The sequence below is a fragment of the Anomalospiza imberbis genome, chromosome 14, assembly GCF_031753505.1.
Source record: "Anomalospiza imberbis isolate Cuckoo-Finch-1a 21T00152 chromosome 14, ASM3175350v1, whole genome shotgun sequence".
NCBI lineage: Eukaryota > Metazoa > Chordata > Aves > Passeriformes > Viduidae > Anomalospiza > Anomalospiza imberbis.
The window spans coordinates 11,847,027-11,866,299 of record NC_089694.1 but is presented as its reverse complement, the minus strand read 5'-3'; the positions used below and the strand labels follow the sequence as shown (position 1 = coordinate 11,866,299).

Here is a 19,273-nt window from a genome sequence, read left to right as displayed (position 1 = left end):
TCTTACCTCAATACCCCAAATCCACTTCATGTTCTCATGGGCAATGTGTGCCATGGGTAGTCCTGAGTTTGTGTTTCCACTGATACTCATCTGTCAAAAGTGACAAAGGGCTTCTTGTCCTGCCTTGAGTCAGAAGAATGGACCATATGCAATATGAAAGTCTCTTCCTTGTCTTTCTGGGTTTCGTTGGTAATTAAATTGCCTTAAGCTTCTGTTCATAATTTTTTTCAGAACATGTTTCAATACGAAAGGGAGGATGTGGTGTCACATAAAAGTTAAGCTCCTTTTTGGCAGCTCTGTCTCTTGTCTGTCCAGTGTAGTTTGGAAGCTTAATGTTTTCCTGTATTGTAATTGCTCTCCCTTGTATGGGTTGTGTTGCACTTCTGTCTGAATTCATAGCCTGTGCTTCTTAGGGGCAGTAGGGTGGAAATTCTAAGGATTCCTCATTTCTGCAAGGCAAAAACATCCCAAATTCTAATATGTTTTTCTGTTTTACTGTAGATCTAATCAACACTGAAAAAATCTCAGTCATCACTGTGAGATCCCTTGTAAGTACACCTCTGTGTGTGTGAGGTTTTGCATGAGCATGTTCAAAGGAAAAAGCCACAGTTGTATTTTTGGGACTCACTAAGTATTCCCAATTGATGTCTTTTAAGAATAACAACTGATTTTTGTCAGGATAGAAACGTGATTTTCTTTTAAATTATTCCAACTATATACAAATTATCTGAGTTTTCTGTTTTTAAAACACTTTTTAAAGTATTACAAATTAACCTGAAATTCCAAAATTAAAGAAGTGGAACCTTCCTCTCCTCCCTTCCTAAATTAGCCACTTCTTGATTATTAGCCAGTAGTGTTTCACAGTAGCACCACTTCTGAACAAGCTCCCACACAGCCCAAAGAAAAACTGTGGTACTGTCTCATTGTGTTAAATACTTTGCAGTACTCCAACAACGCTGCTTTTTATCCAAGTCAGTGTGCCTGGTCATATGTTCATTGTTGGAAGGTGAGGAGCAGCCAGAGTTCCCCCTGGGGTCTGTTTTAACTTGTAGCATTATGTGTAACCATGGGTGTGTCCTGCCTTTTCCTTACCATGTCTTAGAGCCACGGCTGGTTTGTCTTTGAAATACAGACTCAACTGCTGGTTTTGGAGCACTGAATTAATTGGGATGAAAGTGTCATACAAGATTTGTGTTATAAACCAATAATCCTTCATTTTAGAGAACTGGAGCTTTGGGAGGTAAACTGATCTCTTTTCTGCTGAGGTTGATGGTGAGGCTCACGAGAGCAGAATAAACATGTACGTTTTGAAAAGAATGTAACATTCATTTTTTATAAAAAAAAAAACGCAGAATACTTTCATCCATACAAGTCTGAGCTTAGTTTAGTTTAGCTTAGTTTATTATACTATCATTCAACAGTAATTTTATTCTGTAGTTGTAATTACAAAATTAATGCGGTGGTCATGTTGTTTTAAATATCTGCAGATCTCTGAGCCTTACATTACCTTAAAGCTGTTGATACTGGCTACAACACAACTGCTTATATTGAAATTCTCATTAAATAACCCACCAATCTGTTAACTGACTTCTACTATAAATAGCAGTTGTCTAATTTAACCTGAAGTGTTAATTGTAGCCCCCCTCATCACCTGAGGGTAGCAAATATATTAATAAAGGTGTGTTTTGAAGTGTGCCTACATTCTTTTAAGTCTTGATGGAGCCCTGAGAATTTCCCTATTCTCATGCATTCTGTTTATGAGATGGTGTCTGTGACAGCCTGGGCTCTGATGGTGGGTGTCAGTGTCACTGGCTCCCCTGCCTGTCTGAGGTTCTGCCCTTGGCTGGTGCACCTGTGCTTCTGTTTTCCCCTCTGTGGCAGCGTGGGTGGTGTGTTAGCACAGCAGCCAGGTGAAGATAACCACCCCTCTCTCACATGCCAGGGCAGACTGTCCCAGGCCAGTGGGCTGGCCATGACTGGTGTTTGCTGTGATGGTTTTGTTTTTCTCCCACTCACCATCAGTCCTTATTTAGGCCCAGTTCTCCTTAATGAGGAAAGATTTCTGACATGCAGACAAAATCTTGCCAAATTGTACTTTATTTTAAATTGAGTTAAATTGGTCAGATTTTATTCTGTTTCCATACTTGGAGTTTGAAATACATGTATTGAAGTATTTTTTGAAATTGGAAAAGCTAATCTGCATAATCCCTTTCCAAGAGTCGGACATTCAGAGTTGAAAAGTAGAAGATTAAAAATGCAGTTGCTGAAGCAAAGTTAATACAGCAGTTTTGGAATATTATATAGTTTTTAGATTACAGCATGTAGACTTTTGAGCCTGTATGCTGTTTTTGAGTATATTAAGATACATTTTAATCTGAATAGAAGTTGATAGAATATTTTGAAAAGCAGTAAAGCAATCTGCTGTACCTTTTCTCTGTAGTACAAATATTTAGTGGGAAAACAAGTGTTGACCTTTCCCTTAATTACACAATTGTGTCATTACTCAAGTAGCTTAAAAACAATATTATGTTGTGAAGGACAGACTTCATCCCAACAGCCCTGAACTATTCAAACAGAAATAGTGGAGAAAAGTCTGTGAAAAGTAAATATCTGTAAATGCAAAAAACAAGTATGGAAAAGATTCATCCTCTTTCATCCCCAGAGCAGTTCACTGCTCTGTTGTGCAGTGATGGTTTTGAAGTGAGCTCTTAGAAGGAGTAAAACTAATTAACTGACTGTAATATTACTAATTTAATTATTTTTTCTTTCTTTTTCCTGCTCTCTGCTTGGCACTGGTTTTCGCCTGTAGGTGTCCACAGTTGGCTCTCAAAGGTTACTAAAATTTTGCAGCTGCTCTGAATCAGCACTACCTAAGCTTCACCTACTGTTGCTTCTCCCTACACCACTCTGCACTGCTGCCTTGCTCTTGTCTGCTTCAGAACTCCAGAAGAGAATTTCTCTTTTAAATACCTACAATGAAATTTAGGCTAGAAACGTGTGCCATTCTCTTGCTGCCTGTGTACTTGTTAATCTGGTTGTACAGTATGCTGGTATTTATTCCCTGGTATTTTCTTACCAATGCCAAGAAGAAAAAGGCTATGGCAAAGCGGTTAAAAGCTAAACCCATCTCGGAGAAGCCGGGGAGCCCCTACCGCTCTGTCACCCACCTGGACTCACTAGCAAACATAAACATCCCTGGAGCAGACACACTGGACAAGCTCTTTGACCATGCTTTAGCAAAGTTTGGGAAGAAGGACTGTCTTGGAACCCGGGAAATTCTGAGTGAAGAAAATGAAATGCAACCAAACGGAAAAGTATTCAAAAAGGTAAAACTTACAATTTTTTACTTAATTCTGACTTGGGTTTGAGCTGCTTTGTATCTTGCCTCAGCAATGCATGTCCCTTTGGAGCTCTTTCTCAGTCATCATCTAATAAACCATTCATTTTATGGTAGTTGAGGAATAACAGAATATACAGGATGTACTGTTTATTCTACTTCAAGTAAAATGAAAGCAATTTCTTAATGAATGGCAGACTGTGTACTCATGGTGTTACGCACCAGCTCACATCAGCCACTAGAGCTATACCAGAAGCTTCTTGTCATGAAAATTCATTGTTTTTTTCTGTCCAGTTAATTCTAGGAACTTACAGATGGTTATCCTACGAAGAAGTAAATGAGAAAATTACTCGCCTGGGGAATGGACTGACTGCCCTGGGACTAACCCCAAAAAGCACCGTTGTCATTTTCTGTGAGACCCGGGCTGAGTGGATGATTGTAGCTCTGACCTGCTTCAAGTACAACTTCCCTCGTGAGTGCTCAACTTGGCTACTTCTAATGTACTTTAGAATCATTTCTCAGCACTGATCTGGCTGTTAAGTATTTTGACTCTGCCAGTCTTGTCATTGGAGGTGTAAGAATTTCACAAACTTTATCTGCTGATGGTCTGATTCTTAGAAGTTTTCAGTGAATAGTATGCATTGTGGGTGTCCCTAAAATTAACTTGCTCATACTTATGAAACTGGTTTTTATAGTTTTATTGTATTATGTTCTAGATGTTAGAATGACAGAATAGTCCACTTACTATTCAGGTTGTTTTAAATATTCTGAAGATGTCAGTAGTTGCATTTTTTCCCGCAAAGTGTGGGATGTTTTTATAGTATTTTGTGTCTGTATCCTAAATTATACATCTAAAAGATGAAATGTTTATCAGAAGAGACAAATGGTAAACAAAATCATATGATAGTCTGTTTTGGTGACATTTGTAAGCTGCTCAAATTCATTGCAATTATGTATGGTTGTTCTTTTTTTTTTTTTTTTTTTAATCAAGCTGTCAGAAATCTCTAATGGGAGTTAAACTTGGTGAGCTGCAGTGGTTACTGTGCACTCCAGTGCCCATTCTGCACACAACACACTGTAAACCACAGCCTATTTTTTTTTTTTTTTGCTTGCACTGGGCTGTCTCTTTTTCTCCCAGCAGCAGTAGTAGCTGCCTGTGCAGGGAGCAGCTTGTACAGCAGAGTGTGCAGAGAAGCTGTTCAGGGGCAGTAGTGGAAGAGATGAACTTGCTACTGAAGTAGGAGACTATGGCTAATTTGGTCTGGATCCCTATATTCTGAAAGGCAATAAGAAATAGCTGTATAACATTACTCTTTTTCCTGTGCTGTGTCACCCTATCTCACAGCACTGTTAAATTCCTTTAATGGTCTTTGGAGGTTACAGTTTGAGATAGCAAATTATATTAAAAAAGGGGCTTTTTCAGTAGAGAGAGAATGGGGAGAGGTGAACTCCATTGTGCCTGGGAGGCACTTCATGGCATTCCTCTAGCCAGTCTGGGTTAAAAATAATCTGTCAGTGTGAAAAACAGTCTTGATTCCTTAGCCTGATTCTCTGCCTTGCTGCCATCATTAATTCCACGGGAGCAAGGAAAGTAGCTGACAGCGTGCAAAGAGCTGCCTGTAGCCATGCCCAGCTTTAAGCCGGTGGCCTGTATTGTCTGAGTATTGTCTCCCCCTGAGTTGTGGTTGCAGAGAGCTCAGGGGCAGAACACCTGCTCTTAGTTGCTTACTCTGGGATTGCTTTGTACATTATTGTTGGGGTTTGATGCATCTGTTTGTTCTGATAATTTCTGCTATAGAAAAAGCAGAGTTATTTCGGGAGGATGTAGATGACCATTATAGGTTCCTTCCAACTGCCTGACAACTTCAGGGCTGACCAAAAGTTTCAGCCTGTTACCTAGAGCATTGTTCCAAGGCCTCCTAAACGGTGACAGTCTTGGGGCAACAACCATCTGTCTAGGAACCACGTTGCAGTAATTGACCATGCTCTTAGTAAGCACATGCTTCTTGCCCAGCTGTTCTCCTTGTTCCAGAGGTCTCTTGTGCCATAAACTTTCTGATGTGGAAAAATCAAAAGCTGTATTATTTCCAAATTAGAAAATTCCCAGTTGAGTGCTTTCCAGTAAGCTAAAGCAAGATCTTTTGCATTTAGTGTTACTTTTATCCTTCTTTCATGTACTCTCCCATCCCTGTGACAGTTGTCACTCTCTATGCCACCCTGGGGGAAGAGGCAGTGACCTATGGTCTCAACGAGTGTGGAGCGTCATATCTGGTGACGAGTGTGGAACTCCTTGAGAGCAAACTTAAGGTAATTTGGTAACATCTTCACCTGCTATAAGCAACCCTACAGTTCAGTCAGTACACTACTAAACATTTCATTTCTCTTCTGTAGACTGCGCTGCCACAAGTCTCCTGTCTGAAACATATCATTTATGTGGACAAGAAGACTGTCAATAAATCGGAATACCCTGAAAATGTGGAGATTCATAGCATGCAGGCAGTAGAAGAGCTGGGAGCCAAACCAGAAAATTGTAAGTTAATCACTTCACAGAGGACTGACTAATCAAGCAGTGTTAGCACCTGGGTTAAGAGGGATGTGTAGCAGAAAACCCCCCACCCAGCAAAGGGTGGCCTTTGTCACCAACAAAGGTAGTGGCAGGTTGCCAGTTCATCATCCAGCTCCATTTAAATAAACAAAAAACTTATATCTTTTGTTCATCTGTCATGTATGTCAGGATAAAACTTTGTTTTTAACTTCTAAACCATAACCAGAGTAATTTAATACTCCATCTTTGTTTTAGGAAATGAAATAGAAACTGGTTTAATGTTTCACTTTCTGCTACTTTCGCCTTTTATTTATCTTACTGTCACTATTTTTTATTAGAAAAGAGGAGAAAGCACTTATAGCTTTTTTGGTTTTTTGCTTGAAAATGTCCATTATCTTAACCAAGCTGTAGCTAAAAAGCACTTAATGCTTGAGGAATAACAGTTACATTCCTTGCTCCATTGGGCTGCCGGGAGTGACTGTAAACATCTGCTTGAAGGAAGGAAAACCCAACCCTGATGATCTGTTCTTACATCAGCAGTCTGTAATTAAACGTGTCAGTCTCTGGAATAAAGGAGGGGATAAACTGGCAAAGGAGCTTTGGGAAACACACATTCATTACAGCTGCTTATCTCTGATCAGCCTGAGGTGCTGATACAGACCTGCAGTGACCCTAATGGGTGTTTTTTCTTGGGCTTAGTCTCTGAAAAGCCTGTTTCCTTGCAGACACTGTGAAAGCCATGAAAGCTGGTGATTGTCATTGCAAACAAAATTCAGAAGTCAAGTGTTTTAAGCTAACTGCTTTTCTACTAAACCTGCAGCTTACCTGAGGAGGGTTTATGTAATTTTTTTTTAAATGGTGAGGCTGGGGGGGAGTTAAAAGGAATCTTACCTGTACAAACTTGGCTTTAAAAGACTAATGGACAGACAGCTGACTTGCAGCTTTTTGAGGTGTTGGCTTTTTGGTTTTTTACCCAACTTGCTGTTTATCATCAGTATTGTATTCTCCCCCTTTGCTGCCTTTGACAGTTTTATTTGGTCTTCAGGAGGCTCCTTTCAGTCAGCTATAAACCACAATGACAAAAGTGTCACCCAGATTGTGTAGATGCTCAGATACTCATCATTCCTTTCAAAATTTGCCTTCCCTCTCTTCCTCTTAAAACCAGATGGCTACTTTCTCCAGCACTGACCATGCAACAGCTTGCTGTGCTGGCCTTCCATGAAGGACCTGTTTCACACTGATTACAGACATTTTCACATTGATTAATTGCAGAAATAATTTAGAAAGTAGATAATAAATTAGTTTTTCTCCTGAATTTTGTAGCAAGCATTCTGCCAAGCAGACCTGTTCCTACAGACTTGGCTTTAGTAATGTACACCAGTGGCTCTACTGGGAGACCCAAAGGAGTGATGATGATGCATAAAAACTTAATAGCTGGAATGACAGGACAGTGTGAGAGAATACCTGGACTGGGGTAAGAAACACTTCATTGTCTTGTGCACAGAGAGATAAAACAACCTCCAAAAGTGTCACATTTATAGAGTCTACTGCTGGCATTGTGTTATCAAGTTTCTTCATGTTCTTGTGAGGCCACTACTTTTTAATCTATAAGAAATATGTCTTGTGTGTGTGAACTTCCCTTGCTTGAAAAATATGCCCTTCTAGCTGTTTTCTCACATGCTGTTGCTTTTATTATTATTATTACCTGTAGCTCTAAGTCTATGATGGATTTTTGCAGTTTTGAGTATCAGAGGATACCACTCGATAAGAGATTCCTCCTCTAGTGCAACTTGGGAAATGTTTTTAGACATTTTCAGGCACCTAGAATCAGTTTAGGAAGCATGTCAGAGCCTAGCACTTCAGTGACCAGGAGACACTGCTCTGGGTGCATGTGCTGCAGAATCTGCTCAAGTACAGTTCACTGAAAGAACAGAAAAGTAAGAAATTATGCACTCACAACAGTAAAACCAAGTGCAGATTCCTTCACATTAATGTTTTGAGGAAGTTTTTCCTGGAAGTGTGTCTATTTGTCTCTGCATTCACAAAAGGCTCGATAGCTGAAATAAGCCCTGTTGCCAGACTGCTGTTGTGAGAGGATATAAACCCAGTTCTGGCTTGGTGCTGAAAGCTGCTGTTCAGTGACAGCTCTAAGGTTCTTGCTGAGAAATCTCTAAGCAATTGGTTTCTGAAACCAGCCTCAGTACTTCAGTAATCAGCTCTCTTTCTAGTACTGTATCCTAGAAGAGGATGACTGACAGGGCTTTGTAAATCATTGGTCATTATTTTAAAGTGTAATTATTTCATAACTGAAATGAAACCTCCCACAAGGAGAGGAAATAGCATTAAAGGACTAAGTAATCAGAGTTTCCTAGAAAACACGGCAAATCCTGTAATTTATACTGTTTTCAGTAAGGGCAGATTTCCCCAATTTGTTTATTGTACTGTGGCTGAAATCATACTCATCTTGTGTGCAGGAGAATAAGCTCACCTGGGATCCAGGTCAATCAAAAAGTAATAATTAAGCACACAATAAAAAGGTTAAATGGTATTTTCAGTCCACTTGTGACTCATGGTTAATTATTTTTTCTTTCCCAGACCCAAGGACACTTACATTGGTTATTTGCCTCTGGCCCATGTGTTAGAACTGACAGCAGAAGTTTCCTGCATCACTTACGGCTGCAGGATCGGTTACTCCTCTCCACTCACTCTCTCCGATCAGGTGAGGGCTAGCAGAGCAAGGTGGGGAGCAAACTTCAGCTTTTGCAGCCTGTTCTCTCCTTGCTCAGCTTCCTCCTTCAGTAAAGAAATACTGATGTATATGGTACACTTCAGAAATGTAATTTTTTTCAGAAAATTGTGCAAATTAACATTCCTGGGGAACAACAGCAGTAGGCTGTATCATATAAATTTTATTAAAACCTTAGCTTTTATGATACTTAGGAAATCTAAAAGCAATCCCAATAAATGCATATAGTGTTATCCACTGGATAACAGGGTAAGAACAGTTCTTAATAGATCAGCTGAACTGTTTAAAGTGATCTTAAGTTTTGGTCTCACTTTATCAGTTCTTTATCCAGTTATTGCAGATCTTCTATTTAGTCCTTTGCCTTTTTCCCTTTAACAATTCAGATAAATAAGAGTAAATTAAGCCAGAATAGATACCTCTGTATGTTTTGCTTGTAGAGAGATTTGCATCAAGCAAAACAAGCTCCCAAAGGAAGATGGAGGAGAAAGCAAGTACTAGAGGGAGGAAGTAAGAGAAAGATAAACAAATTGAACCTGTAAAAGATTGACTTTTGGTTGAAATAGATGTTAATCATTACCCTTTCCTTAACAATGGGGGCAAAATGACACAGGAACAGGGGAAGATATTTGAACAAATCATATGCTAATATATCTCCTCCTTTTGTTAGCCCTTTAGTTTTCAAGCACTATTTTGTTTTCTGCTTCATAAACTGACATATTTTCCTTATTACAGTCAAGTAAAATTAAGAAGGGAAGCAAAGGAGACTGTACTGTACTTAAGCCTACACTGATGGCAGCTGTGCCTGTAAGTATGCAGAAGCAGATATGTCCAGCAAAAAAAGTTCTGTCTCTTTTATGCTAGATAAAAGTATTTACTAACATGTTTTGCTCTTCACACATAAGTAACTGTCACTAATAAGAAAAGAGAAAACAAAGACATTCCAGCTGTTGGGGGATTGAACTGAGTACTGATGCTGCAGATGAACACTAGAGTCTGCCTGTACTAAAGCCAAGATCCTTTTTGATCCAAACCTGTCAATATTTCAGTAGATACAAGTGGTGTTTTACTGGGCTACTGGGACAACCATAGGACACAGTCAGAGTCTGGAACTCCCTTTTGCACAGGGCTAACAGGGCGGCTCTGGCCAAGAGGGAATCCACTGGAAGGATGTGGGCATTTGGCTCAGTCACAGACTTAGCAAGTCAAGGTAACACCGAGCCTGGGTGGCTCTTGGTGCTCTCAGGGTTAGCAGGCCAGGCTTAGCCTTCTCTCAGAGGAAAGAGCGATCAGGAGATCACTCCTGTAACTCCTCTTGCTTCTGCAGGTTACACTTCTCTGGGCTCCTGCACTCCACAAGGCTGTGGTGCTATCCAGAAACTCCACAAATGTTTGTGTCTTTCTGGTGCCAAGGCCCTCCCCACATGTGCTGCCATCATAGGTGCTTTTAGGATCCTGTCACACCTGTGGCTCAAAAAACTGGTAGCACTGGGTGGTGCCACATGGTGGTGGGGAGTGAGTAGGAGGATTCAATCTATTTTAGGAATACTGAGTTTTGGTTGGCTCTGGTTGTTCTGCAACATCTTAGAATAGCCAAGAATTTTAAAATCAATTTAGTCACATGCATTCTTTTATTTTATAAAATCATAAGCACATAAAGAGGCTTGGTTGTCTTCTTGATAATTAACAGAGTGACAATAAGTTTGTCTGAGAACTCCAGCCTTTTGGAAAATATCCATTTTAATTTACTACATGGAGAGAAAGCACATAAATACTTCAAAACATTGTGCTCCAAAACAAACTTGAAAGAGCCGATCTTTAAACTTCTATTAAATACTTCACCAGCTGGAACAGTGTTTTAGGTTCTGTGTATTAGGGTGACCATAAGCTTATTATTTTAATGGAAATTGATCTCTGGTCTGTGACACAATTGTGGTGGATTTTTGTCAGAATTACTGCAACCATGTTTTTCAGAAAGCTGAAGAGCTCTCTTGGAAAAGGAAATGGTGCAATGAATTCTTAGTTCATTCCCTTGCACTTTAAAATTGCTGTGGATAAAGTACAGATCAGCACTCCCAAGCAGGACACCCCTTGAGGGGAATTTACCAACCTTTAGCAAAGAGATTGAGTTAAACTTGAATTTTAAATTTTCTAAATCAGTTTGTCACAGTTTAAGTACAGGTTCAGGTGTAAATAGCTCCAAGCTGCAGCGATGGGCTCATTGATGAGGTGTTAAAAGCATCGCACTTTAAGCACTGCCCAACCCCATGATGCAAAGATCTTCACTCTTGTTATCCATTTTAAAGGCAGGATAATGGGCAGGGGCGTTACTTATGACATGGAATTTAATTTACACATGCTGGTCTGTCCCATGTAGTGATTCTCCTTTTTTTTTTAACACTTTGTAGGAAATAATGGACAGAATTTACAAAAATGTCATGAGTAAAGTTCAAGAGATGAACTATATCCAGAGAACTCTGTTCAAGATAGGCTATGACTACAAATTGGAACAGATCAAGAGGGGATACGATGCACCTCTGTGTAACATGTAAGTGGCGTTCACGGGCCAAGGGTGAAGAATGATCCTCTGAGCTATCAGACAGTTCTCATCTGACATGCAAATAACACCTAATGAGTAACTGAAGTAGTCCAAGTTCTTACTGGAAACAGCTAAGACATTTCATGGTAATGACTAATCTTCCAAACAGCTGGCTGGTTCATTTTCATTGCACTGCTTTTTTTTTAAGTGATAAAACTGGAATGTTTGTTAAGCTACAGGAACTCTGCCTCCTCAAGTGTTACACAAGAGGTAATGGGTTTGGATTAGCCCTGCTGTCTACTAAAATCTGGGAAAAAGTTAATTTTTAAGGGGAGGGAGGAAGGAAGGAAGGAAAGAGGTTCTCATTCTTCTCACAAGGATGAGCTAAGTGAATAATTTTTAATGCTTTTTGCCTTCTTTCAAGACTATTGTTTAAAAAAGTAAAGGCCCTGCTGGGAGGGAATGTCCGGATGATGCTTTCTGGAGGAGCACCACTCTCACCTCAAACACAAAGATTCATGAACATCTGTTTCTGCTGTCCTGTTGGTCAAGGCTATGGACTGACAGAAACGTGTGGAGCTGGAACCATTACAGAAGGTACTTAAAAACACCTGTGGAAATACATAAGTTCAGAAATAGATATGTATGTTGTTTGGTGATTCTTAATTTTTTTAAAACAAGTCAAAACACAGCTACAATACTGCAGCTGTAGTTCTACAGTAAAGTAACTTGAGATAAGGTACACCCTATTCAAATTTCTAATAACAAAAAATCTTGTTTTTCTGTCTTGTTTTCTCCCTAAGTTGCTGATTACAGCACTGGCAGAGTTGGAGCTCCTCTTATTTGTTGTGAAATAAAACTGAGAGACTGGCAAGAAGGTGAGAGTAGTAATTATTCTGATTTCAGAGTAATTCATTTAGCCTCTGCCTAGCAGGTATTTTTGCCTATCTGCTTAGCTAGGTGTAGCATGTGAAGAAATTGTTCTTTATCTTTGATAATAGTCATCAGTTAGTGTGCTTTAACTTCAAACTGAAGTTTCAAAGTATTTTCTTGGCAGAAGGATATATAAGTTAAGTTAAAAATAATTGCTTGGGAATGTGTTGTTTTCAGGAGGCTATACTAATAAAGACAAGCCTAATCCTAGAGGAGAAATTGTAATTGGCGGACCCAACGTCTCCATGGGATATTTTAACAATGACGAGAAGACAACAGAAGAGTTTTCTGTTGATGAGAATGGCCAGAGATGGTTCTGTACAGGAGATATTGGGGAATTTCATCCAGATGGGTGTCTGCAGATCATAGGTGGGTCTCAGTTTTTTCATACCTTAATATATTACAAAGTATTGACTAACCATAATTATAAACTTGTTATTTATACTGTTGGCTTGGCCTGGGTTAATCTACTTAAGGTTACCTATTTACAGAATTGGTGTAAAACACATATCCAAAAGTCCTCATAGCTGTATTAAAATTTTGAAAGTGATGCCATTTCCTAAATTTAGCACATGGACTTTAAAGAATAAATACAAGATTAAGGTTTGGATTAATTACAAAGCTTTAAAATCAGTGTCCTTTCCTACAGTCTGTGTGACAAGAAGTGTAGTGCTAGAACACTTTCTACAGAAATCTTTATAAATTTGGCAGCCATTAGCTGCTTTAAAACTTGTCCATTAAGATCTGGTGTAGCACAAAATACACAGGTGGTATGTATGGAGATGAGTCTGTGGAAATGCTTAAGTTTAAATGAAACAGTGTTTTCTTTTTTCCCTTCCCCTGACTCCTAGATCGTAAGAAGGACTTGGTAAAGCTACAAGCAGGAGAATATGTGTCTCTGGGCAAAGTAGAGGCAGCACTGAAGAACTGCCCATTGATTGACAATATCTGTGCTTATGCCAAAAGGTAAGAGCAGTATTCATTTAGAAACTCTGCTTAGAGTAAACCTGAAGTACAGGCACTTCTCTAATCCAACTATAGTTTTCCATAGTTTCCTTCTAATTACCCTCTCCACCAGAGTACAAGTTACAAACACGTCTGAAGAAGCACAGCTTTCCATTTTCCCTAAAAGCTGAAGAAATTACCAGTTTTTCTGTTGGCATTTCTCCTGTCCAGATACGCTTCTGTTCCATCCCATCCCTTCCCTAAAAAAAGTATCTATCATTATATATTGTTATGTTTAGCATGTGCTCTGGCTGTCAGAATACCAGTGAAAAGTTAATCTGGACACTTTGCACCTGATCCAGAGCTTTCCAGTGAGGTTTGGAAATCAGTTCCAATATATTCCCCTCTCTGCCTATGTGAGGGGGAACTGCAGAGAAGAGGTTAAACCCCAGGTCTAGCTGGGGAGCTAAACTGAGATGTGCATGAGTGAAATGACAGCAAAGCCTCATTCTGATCAAAGCTGGTGTTGTAAACCAGCTTAGAATATCTTCTTGATAAGCCTTCAGATGTGAAGACTTAATGCACAAGAAGGATTCTGTATGGTGGAATAACCTGGGCATTTGTGGGTCCAGCAGCAGGTAATTTACACCCTGAAAGTCTTGACTGAACCTTTTTTCCTTCCTTCTCTTGCCACTCTGTGTAGTGACCAGTCCTACGTGATCAGTTTTGTGGTCCCCAACCAGAAGAAGCTGACAGCACTGGCTGAGCAGAAAGGCATCGGTGGAAGCTGGGTGGACATCTGTAACAATCCTACAATGGAAGCAGAAGTACTGCAAGAGATTAAAGAAGTGGCAAACAAGAGTAAGTACTACAGCACATCCTGCTGGCCATGGGGGCTTATCCAGCAAAAGCTGCCATTATCCTCACTAACTGCTCCTCCTTCTTCCAGTTTCTCTGTATCTGCCAAAACTTAATGGTTTATCGAGGCAAAGACCACACAAAATTGTTGCATATTATCCCAGGAATTGACATAATACTGGTTGTATTGATTGTAATTTTTTTTACAAAATATCTGAAGGTTTTTTCCAGCTAAATTCTGGAGACAAGTTTCTTGTCTAATATGAGTAAAATAAGGTCCAAAAGAGCCATTAATTGGAAGAAAAGTTGCAAGGCATTTGCTGGCAAGGAAACTGGTTAAGCAAGAGATTTCAAAGCAATTTTCCCCATACAACTTTGTTCCATACAGCTTTGAACAGCCATGATCCTTGTGGTTGTAGAGGCTTAAAAGCCTGCTACTCCTTGCTGTGGTACTGAACGATCAAAAGTGTCATCAGTCCTTTACAGGACAAAAAAAATGAACAAACTCAGTGGGGAAGAAAGTCTCTAAAGCACTTGGCACCTCATACAAGGAAGCAGTAAAAGCTGCACTTAAGCACAGGCTAAGCATGTTGTCTTGAACAGAGAGGAGAATCTGCATTTTGAAAATGGTAAAACAAGAATGACAGGCACTGTTAAGTCTCACCTTGAAAAAAAAAATCAATCCATACGTTTAAGGCTTAGGTTTAAACACTTTAATCCCTGGGGTTTTTTATCCTGAATTGGGCAAATTACTATCCATATAGCTTTGTGTACTTAAACCCTTTGCTTATACATTCTTTCTGCCTTCTAGATAGTAATCTACTATTGAGATACAACTAATTTATGTGAAACGTTTTTCAAAACTCATTTAAAGAGGTAGTTCTACGTTCTTAGCAGAGCATGATGCACCTTCATCGTGAGCAGGCACACATCTGAGAGGCAGCAGCACATCCTGCTAGCAGCTAGAAGGGCAGAGGAGCTGCTGGGTCCCACTTCTGTGCCCCCCAGAGGCTGTGCTGGAATTCAGCTGCAAGTCCATGGCTGTGGATCCCATTCCCAGCCTACCTGCAGGAGCTGGTAGCAAACTCCATGTGGTACTGGGCACATGCTGCTCCCTGTGCTGCTCCTGCCCTTCCCTCCTTCCCCTTCCCTTTCTCCTCCCTTGCTCCCCCCTCTTGGGCTATTACCTGTGCAAGAGAGAAGCAGCATTGGTTGCAGTGAGGCTGTGCATGTGCCATGCCACTGCTTCCAGCTGAAGGGAGATTAAGTGGCTAATGTAACAAAAGTACAAAGAAGTGCCTTTGTTTTGAACTCTAAACAGACTTTTAGGAATGAAAAATATAGGAAAGAAACATTCAACCAGGGAAAGTGTACAAGTACTTCATTATAATTTAAATATGAAGCATGTCCAGCTAGTCTGAGTTAACGAGTTATTCCATTCCTGTAACAAAGAGACAACTATAGATTTCAGTGTATGCTTTTGTGGCAGTAGTCTCAGAGCTTCAGGCTACTCAGTCATTTGTTTCAAGCTTTAGATTTTGCATTGTCACACACAGAGTGTATAAGAGTATTTGCACACTTACCAGCACTCAGTGTTGGGACAGGATGAAATTTGCCTGTGGCCCTTCTGTAAGGTTATTTCATGAAGTAGGACAGCATATTACACAAGCTACCGGGTGCTGACCAGATTTTTAGGGAACATGAATTAGTATTTCATTTGGCTTTGTAATCACAGTCGTGCTTTTCTTTGTTCTTGTGCCTGCAGTGAAATTAGAAAGATTTGAAATCCCCATCAAGGTCCGGTTAAGCCCCGAGCCGTGGACCCCCGAGACTGGGCTGGTAACAGATGCTTTCAAGCTGAAAAGGAAAGAACTGAAAAACCATTACCTCAACGACATCGAGAGAATGTACGGGGGCAAATAAACAGCTCTGCTGACCTGGCAGCTGGGCAGGTGGTTCCTTCTCATGCCTCAGTTTTGGATGTCTGTGTGTACTGTAGATATCACACATTCAAAAAATACACCAAATGGACAACTGTTTCTATAATCTCTATCAAGTAAAACAGAGAATATCTTAGACTCCAAATTCTTAATTGTTAGCAGATTAGACACTGATGGTCTTCATAGAGTTTCGTGTGATCATCTCCAGTTTTGAGACAGACATCATTATGTGAAGCAGTGTGACCAGGTAATTTTTTTGTTTCTCTAGCATATTCAGACTGCTTACAACTTCTCTTTAATTCGTGCTGAAGTCTGGCCTATATTTCAAAGAGTTAAAAATAATGTAATTGTGATGATTATTCTGTGATAATATGACACTTGTAATAAGATACTTCCCTCTAGCAAGAAGGGAAAAGGAGTATCTAATGTCTACCCTTCTCCATTTAAAAACAAAACCAAGACAACAGCAGTAGTCAAGAACTTGCTAGAGATTACTAGTAAGACACTGCTTGAAAATGGATGGATTCTTCTGCACATCAATATCTTGAATATTTACAGTGCCTACAAAATAATAGAAAGTATACTTACTGAAATAAAGGTGAACTGAAAAGCTTTCTAAAAACAACTTTTAAGAAATTTCACTCAAGAGCAGTGAATTAACTATTTCAACTTCCAACTCACCAAACAGGTTTTTAATTGCCAGTGCATTTTAATTCAAGTAGAGCTTTCCACTGGACACAGAGTGTAAAAGAAAACAAAGACTTGCACAGCTCTGGAGGTGCTGACGAGAAATCAGTGCCTGAAGGCAGAACTTGCATCTGGACTGGCAAACAGCTGTGAAACTGATGGGCAGTGGCCTCTAAACAGACTTGAAACTCAGAGGAATTTTGGTGGCTTTTTTTTGAGGTGGTTGATGTTTATAAGGCAATGATTCTCTAGACCTTCACATACATGTGAGTACTGGATGTAACTTAGAGGATTAGGTTTCAAACATCTGCGTTCCTTTATGGAAGGTATTTCCGTTCACCTTTTAACTGTGGTAAGCATGATAAGGCAACCAGAAACCAACAGGAGTTTCCCTGTCTGATCTTGTTTTACTTACAGAAAAGTAGTCTGTGGCCAGGGAACATTTGTTTCCTGGAAACTTGTTAAAAGGGACAAATCACTCTACAGAAATTAATTATAAAAATGTTCTTTTGTTAACTGGAAGTCATAGAAGTGAAGAAGGAGGAAGATATAATTTAATAATAGTTCATCATTTTGTGTGCCGAATCCTGTACTGTGTCTTCTTTTGAATTGTAACTGAGCTCCTGCATCCCTGTCAGCTCTTCACACTTGAACCATAAGTGCTGTAAAAAGTGGAGGCTCTTGATACTGTTCTACTTTGCACTTTCTTAATCATTTTATGTATGTTGCTTACATTTTGTACAGCTGTGGCCCTCAACTGCTCTATATTGCAAATTCATTTGAAAGTATTTATAGATTTCTATTCATAACATTTGTGTTGTGTATATGATGGTTAAAAAATTATTTGGTATTGTCACTGTACAGAAAGTAAAAGATTTTGTACATTGCTTCTCTTGAACACACGAGCTTGCAATTTCAGGACAAGTTTTTCTTTTCCTGCATGTATATGTATTTTTATTTTCCAGTTAAAGTAGACTGGCAAAAATAAGTGGTGGCTCTACGCTCCTGAAGTAAAGCATCCCTTCTCCTGGGGACCAGCTTTAAACTTCACCATGCATAGTTTTCTCTGCTAGTGCAGAACTCTGCCAGCTGACCTTCCAAGAACCCCGAGGGGAAAGAGAGAAAGGAAATCTGGTATACAAAGGTGATGGTATCCAGTTGTGCATGGAACAACAAGAGTCACTAAAAGAAACAAGGAAATAGCTTATCTAATTTTTTTTTAAACGTACATACGATTGTTTTTTGACAACAGGGAATACTTCCCGTATCAGTAGCAACTTTTAAAAGTACTTGGTCCTGGAGCCATGGTACCAGTTTTTCCATGTTTTAAAACTGATCTCTATTCAGTAGCCTTTAGTCAGCCTAATAGTATCACAAAAGTGAAACGTGTGTGAGAAAGATACTTACACTTGAGTCTGTCAGCAGGTTCTAAGACTATTTTTTTAAACCATGAATGTATTTATATGAAATGTATTTTATCTTCTGTGTCTTGGTTGACTGAGGATTGCTATTTTCAAAATATATGCACACACATAACACAATGTTAACATTTCAAGAGTGGAATACAACTTAAATGGTTCAACAAGTTTGTGTTTTGGGAAGATGTTTGTATCATTGCTGTTCCGTGCCTCATGTTCTGTCTAAAACTGAGTCTATCTTACAAAGCTGCAGCATTGAGTCCACACTTCAGGTAATAAAAGCCAAGCTTCCAGCAGGCATAGTTTTTCTGGTAAGGAATGAACTAGAGGTGGATGTACTGCAAAAGACAATTTGCTACATCATCAGCTCTTCAAGCACCTCTGAGGAAGGGGAAGGATTACATCAGGCTGCCTTCAAATATGGGGATTGTTTGCAAATACCTTGCAGTTGGGCAAGAACTTTATCCTTCATTTTAATGCATTCTAAATCCTTTTTGTGACAGAGCTTGTGGAGAAGAAACAGAATGAGCAAGTATGTTTAATTTTTGCCATTAAAAAAAGGAACTAGGATGCAGATGAAGAGATAGTAAATAATTTCAAAGTCATTATGTAATAGTTACAGATGCTGTTTATCTTGTGCTGGGCTGAAATGTGAGGGAAAGGTTCATGTACTGCTGAGGGTTCCAGGATGCTGAAAGTTCTTCAGAAAGCAGGTTAAGAATTTTAAAATCGTCCTTAGAAGACTGAAGAAACAAGTTCAAAGAGAAACAAAATGCAGTTTGGGTGTATCTGGTGTAAGATTATATTTAGGCCCTCTACCTCAGAAGGACATGGTCTGTCTAGAGAAAGCCAGAGTGTAACTACCACAGCAGGGGCACTAGAAGGCTTCAGCTGTGAAGGAAGATTAGAGTAGTTTAGCTGCCCTGAGGAGGAATGGCAAATGCCACCAGATGATTAACCTGTGACTCCATGCCCAGTTGCCCTGACAAAGGCACACAGAGCTGGCCCCAAGAAGGAGAAAGAACAGGGTCTGAGTTTGCACAAAGTGAAATGGATAATTTGGCATTTTAAGAGAAACACGGGATTTTAAACCAATGCCTTACTAAACACTTAACTAGTTACCCAAGATTTCTGCCACTGAAAGTCTTCAGAGCCTTGGAGACAATGACAGTCAGCAAAGCCTTTGAGGAACAGCCTTGGCACAGACCCCTTGGTGGGGCTGGCAGGGACTGGTCCTGCACATGACACAACAGAATGCTGCCTGCAACAGGCAGATGTCTTAAAGTGGCTTGAAAGGGTAAAAAAAAAAAAAAAAAAAGGCTAAACAG

The 19,273-nt window shown here is 39.7% G+C and overlaps 1 protein-coding gene across 3 annotated transcripts; it reads left to right on the top strand.

The window, feature by feature from the left end:
- The first annotated feature begins 501 nt into the window (after positions 1 to 501).
- Positions 502 to 18,112, top strand: ACSL4 (acyl-CoA synthetase long chain family member 4). Of its 3 annotated transcripts, none has more exons than XM_068204915.1 (15): positions 502 to 548; positions 3,087 to 3,326; positions 3,632 to 3,809; positions 5,535 to 5,644; positions 5,729 to 5,867; positions 7,206 to 7,356; positions 8,478 to 8,601; positions 9,361 to 9,432; positions 11,034 to 11,173; positions 11,589 to 11,761; positions 11,968 to 12,042; positions 12,275 to 12,466; positions 12,949 to 13,063; positions 13,746 to 13,903; positions 15,666 to 18,112. In XM_068204915.1, exons 2-15 carry the CDS (start codon positions 3,099 to 3,101, stop codon positions 15,821 to 15,823), a joined length of 2,013 nt encoding a protein of 670 aa, XP_068061016.1. In that variant the 5' UTR covers positions 502 to 548; positions 3,087 to 3,098; the 3' UTR covers positions 15,824 to 18,112. The 3 variants fall into 3 exon arrangements, with proteins under 3 accessions (XP_068061016.1, XP_068061015.1, XP_068061018.1); XM_068204914.1 differs by having other exon boundaries at positions 2,810 to 3,326; XM_068204917.1 differs by having other exon boundaries at positions 513 to 548; positions 3,090 to 3,326.
- The last annotated feature ends 1,161 nt before the right edge of the window (positions 18,113 to 19,273 follow it).

Excerpts from the sequence above, each read along its gene's own strand:
- ACSL4 (XM_068204914.1), top strand. The coding sequence starts at position 2,976 with ATGAAATTTAGGCTAGAAACGTGTGCCATTCTCTTGCTGCCTGTGTAC. Across the intron at positions 3,810-5,534 it reads CTTCAAGTACAACTTCCCTC|TTGTCACTCTCTATGCCACC; the intron begins GTGAGTGCTCAA and ends TCCCTGTGACAG. Across the intron at positions 5,868-7,205 it reads GGGAGCCAAACCAGAAAATT|CAAGCATTCTGCCAAGCAGA; the intron begins GTAAGTTAATCA and ends TGAATTTTGTAG.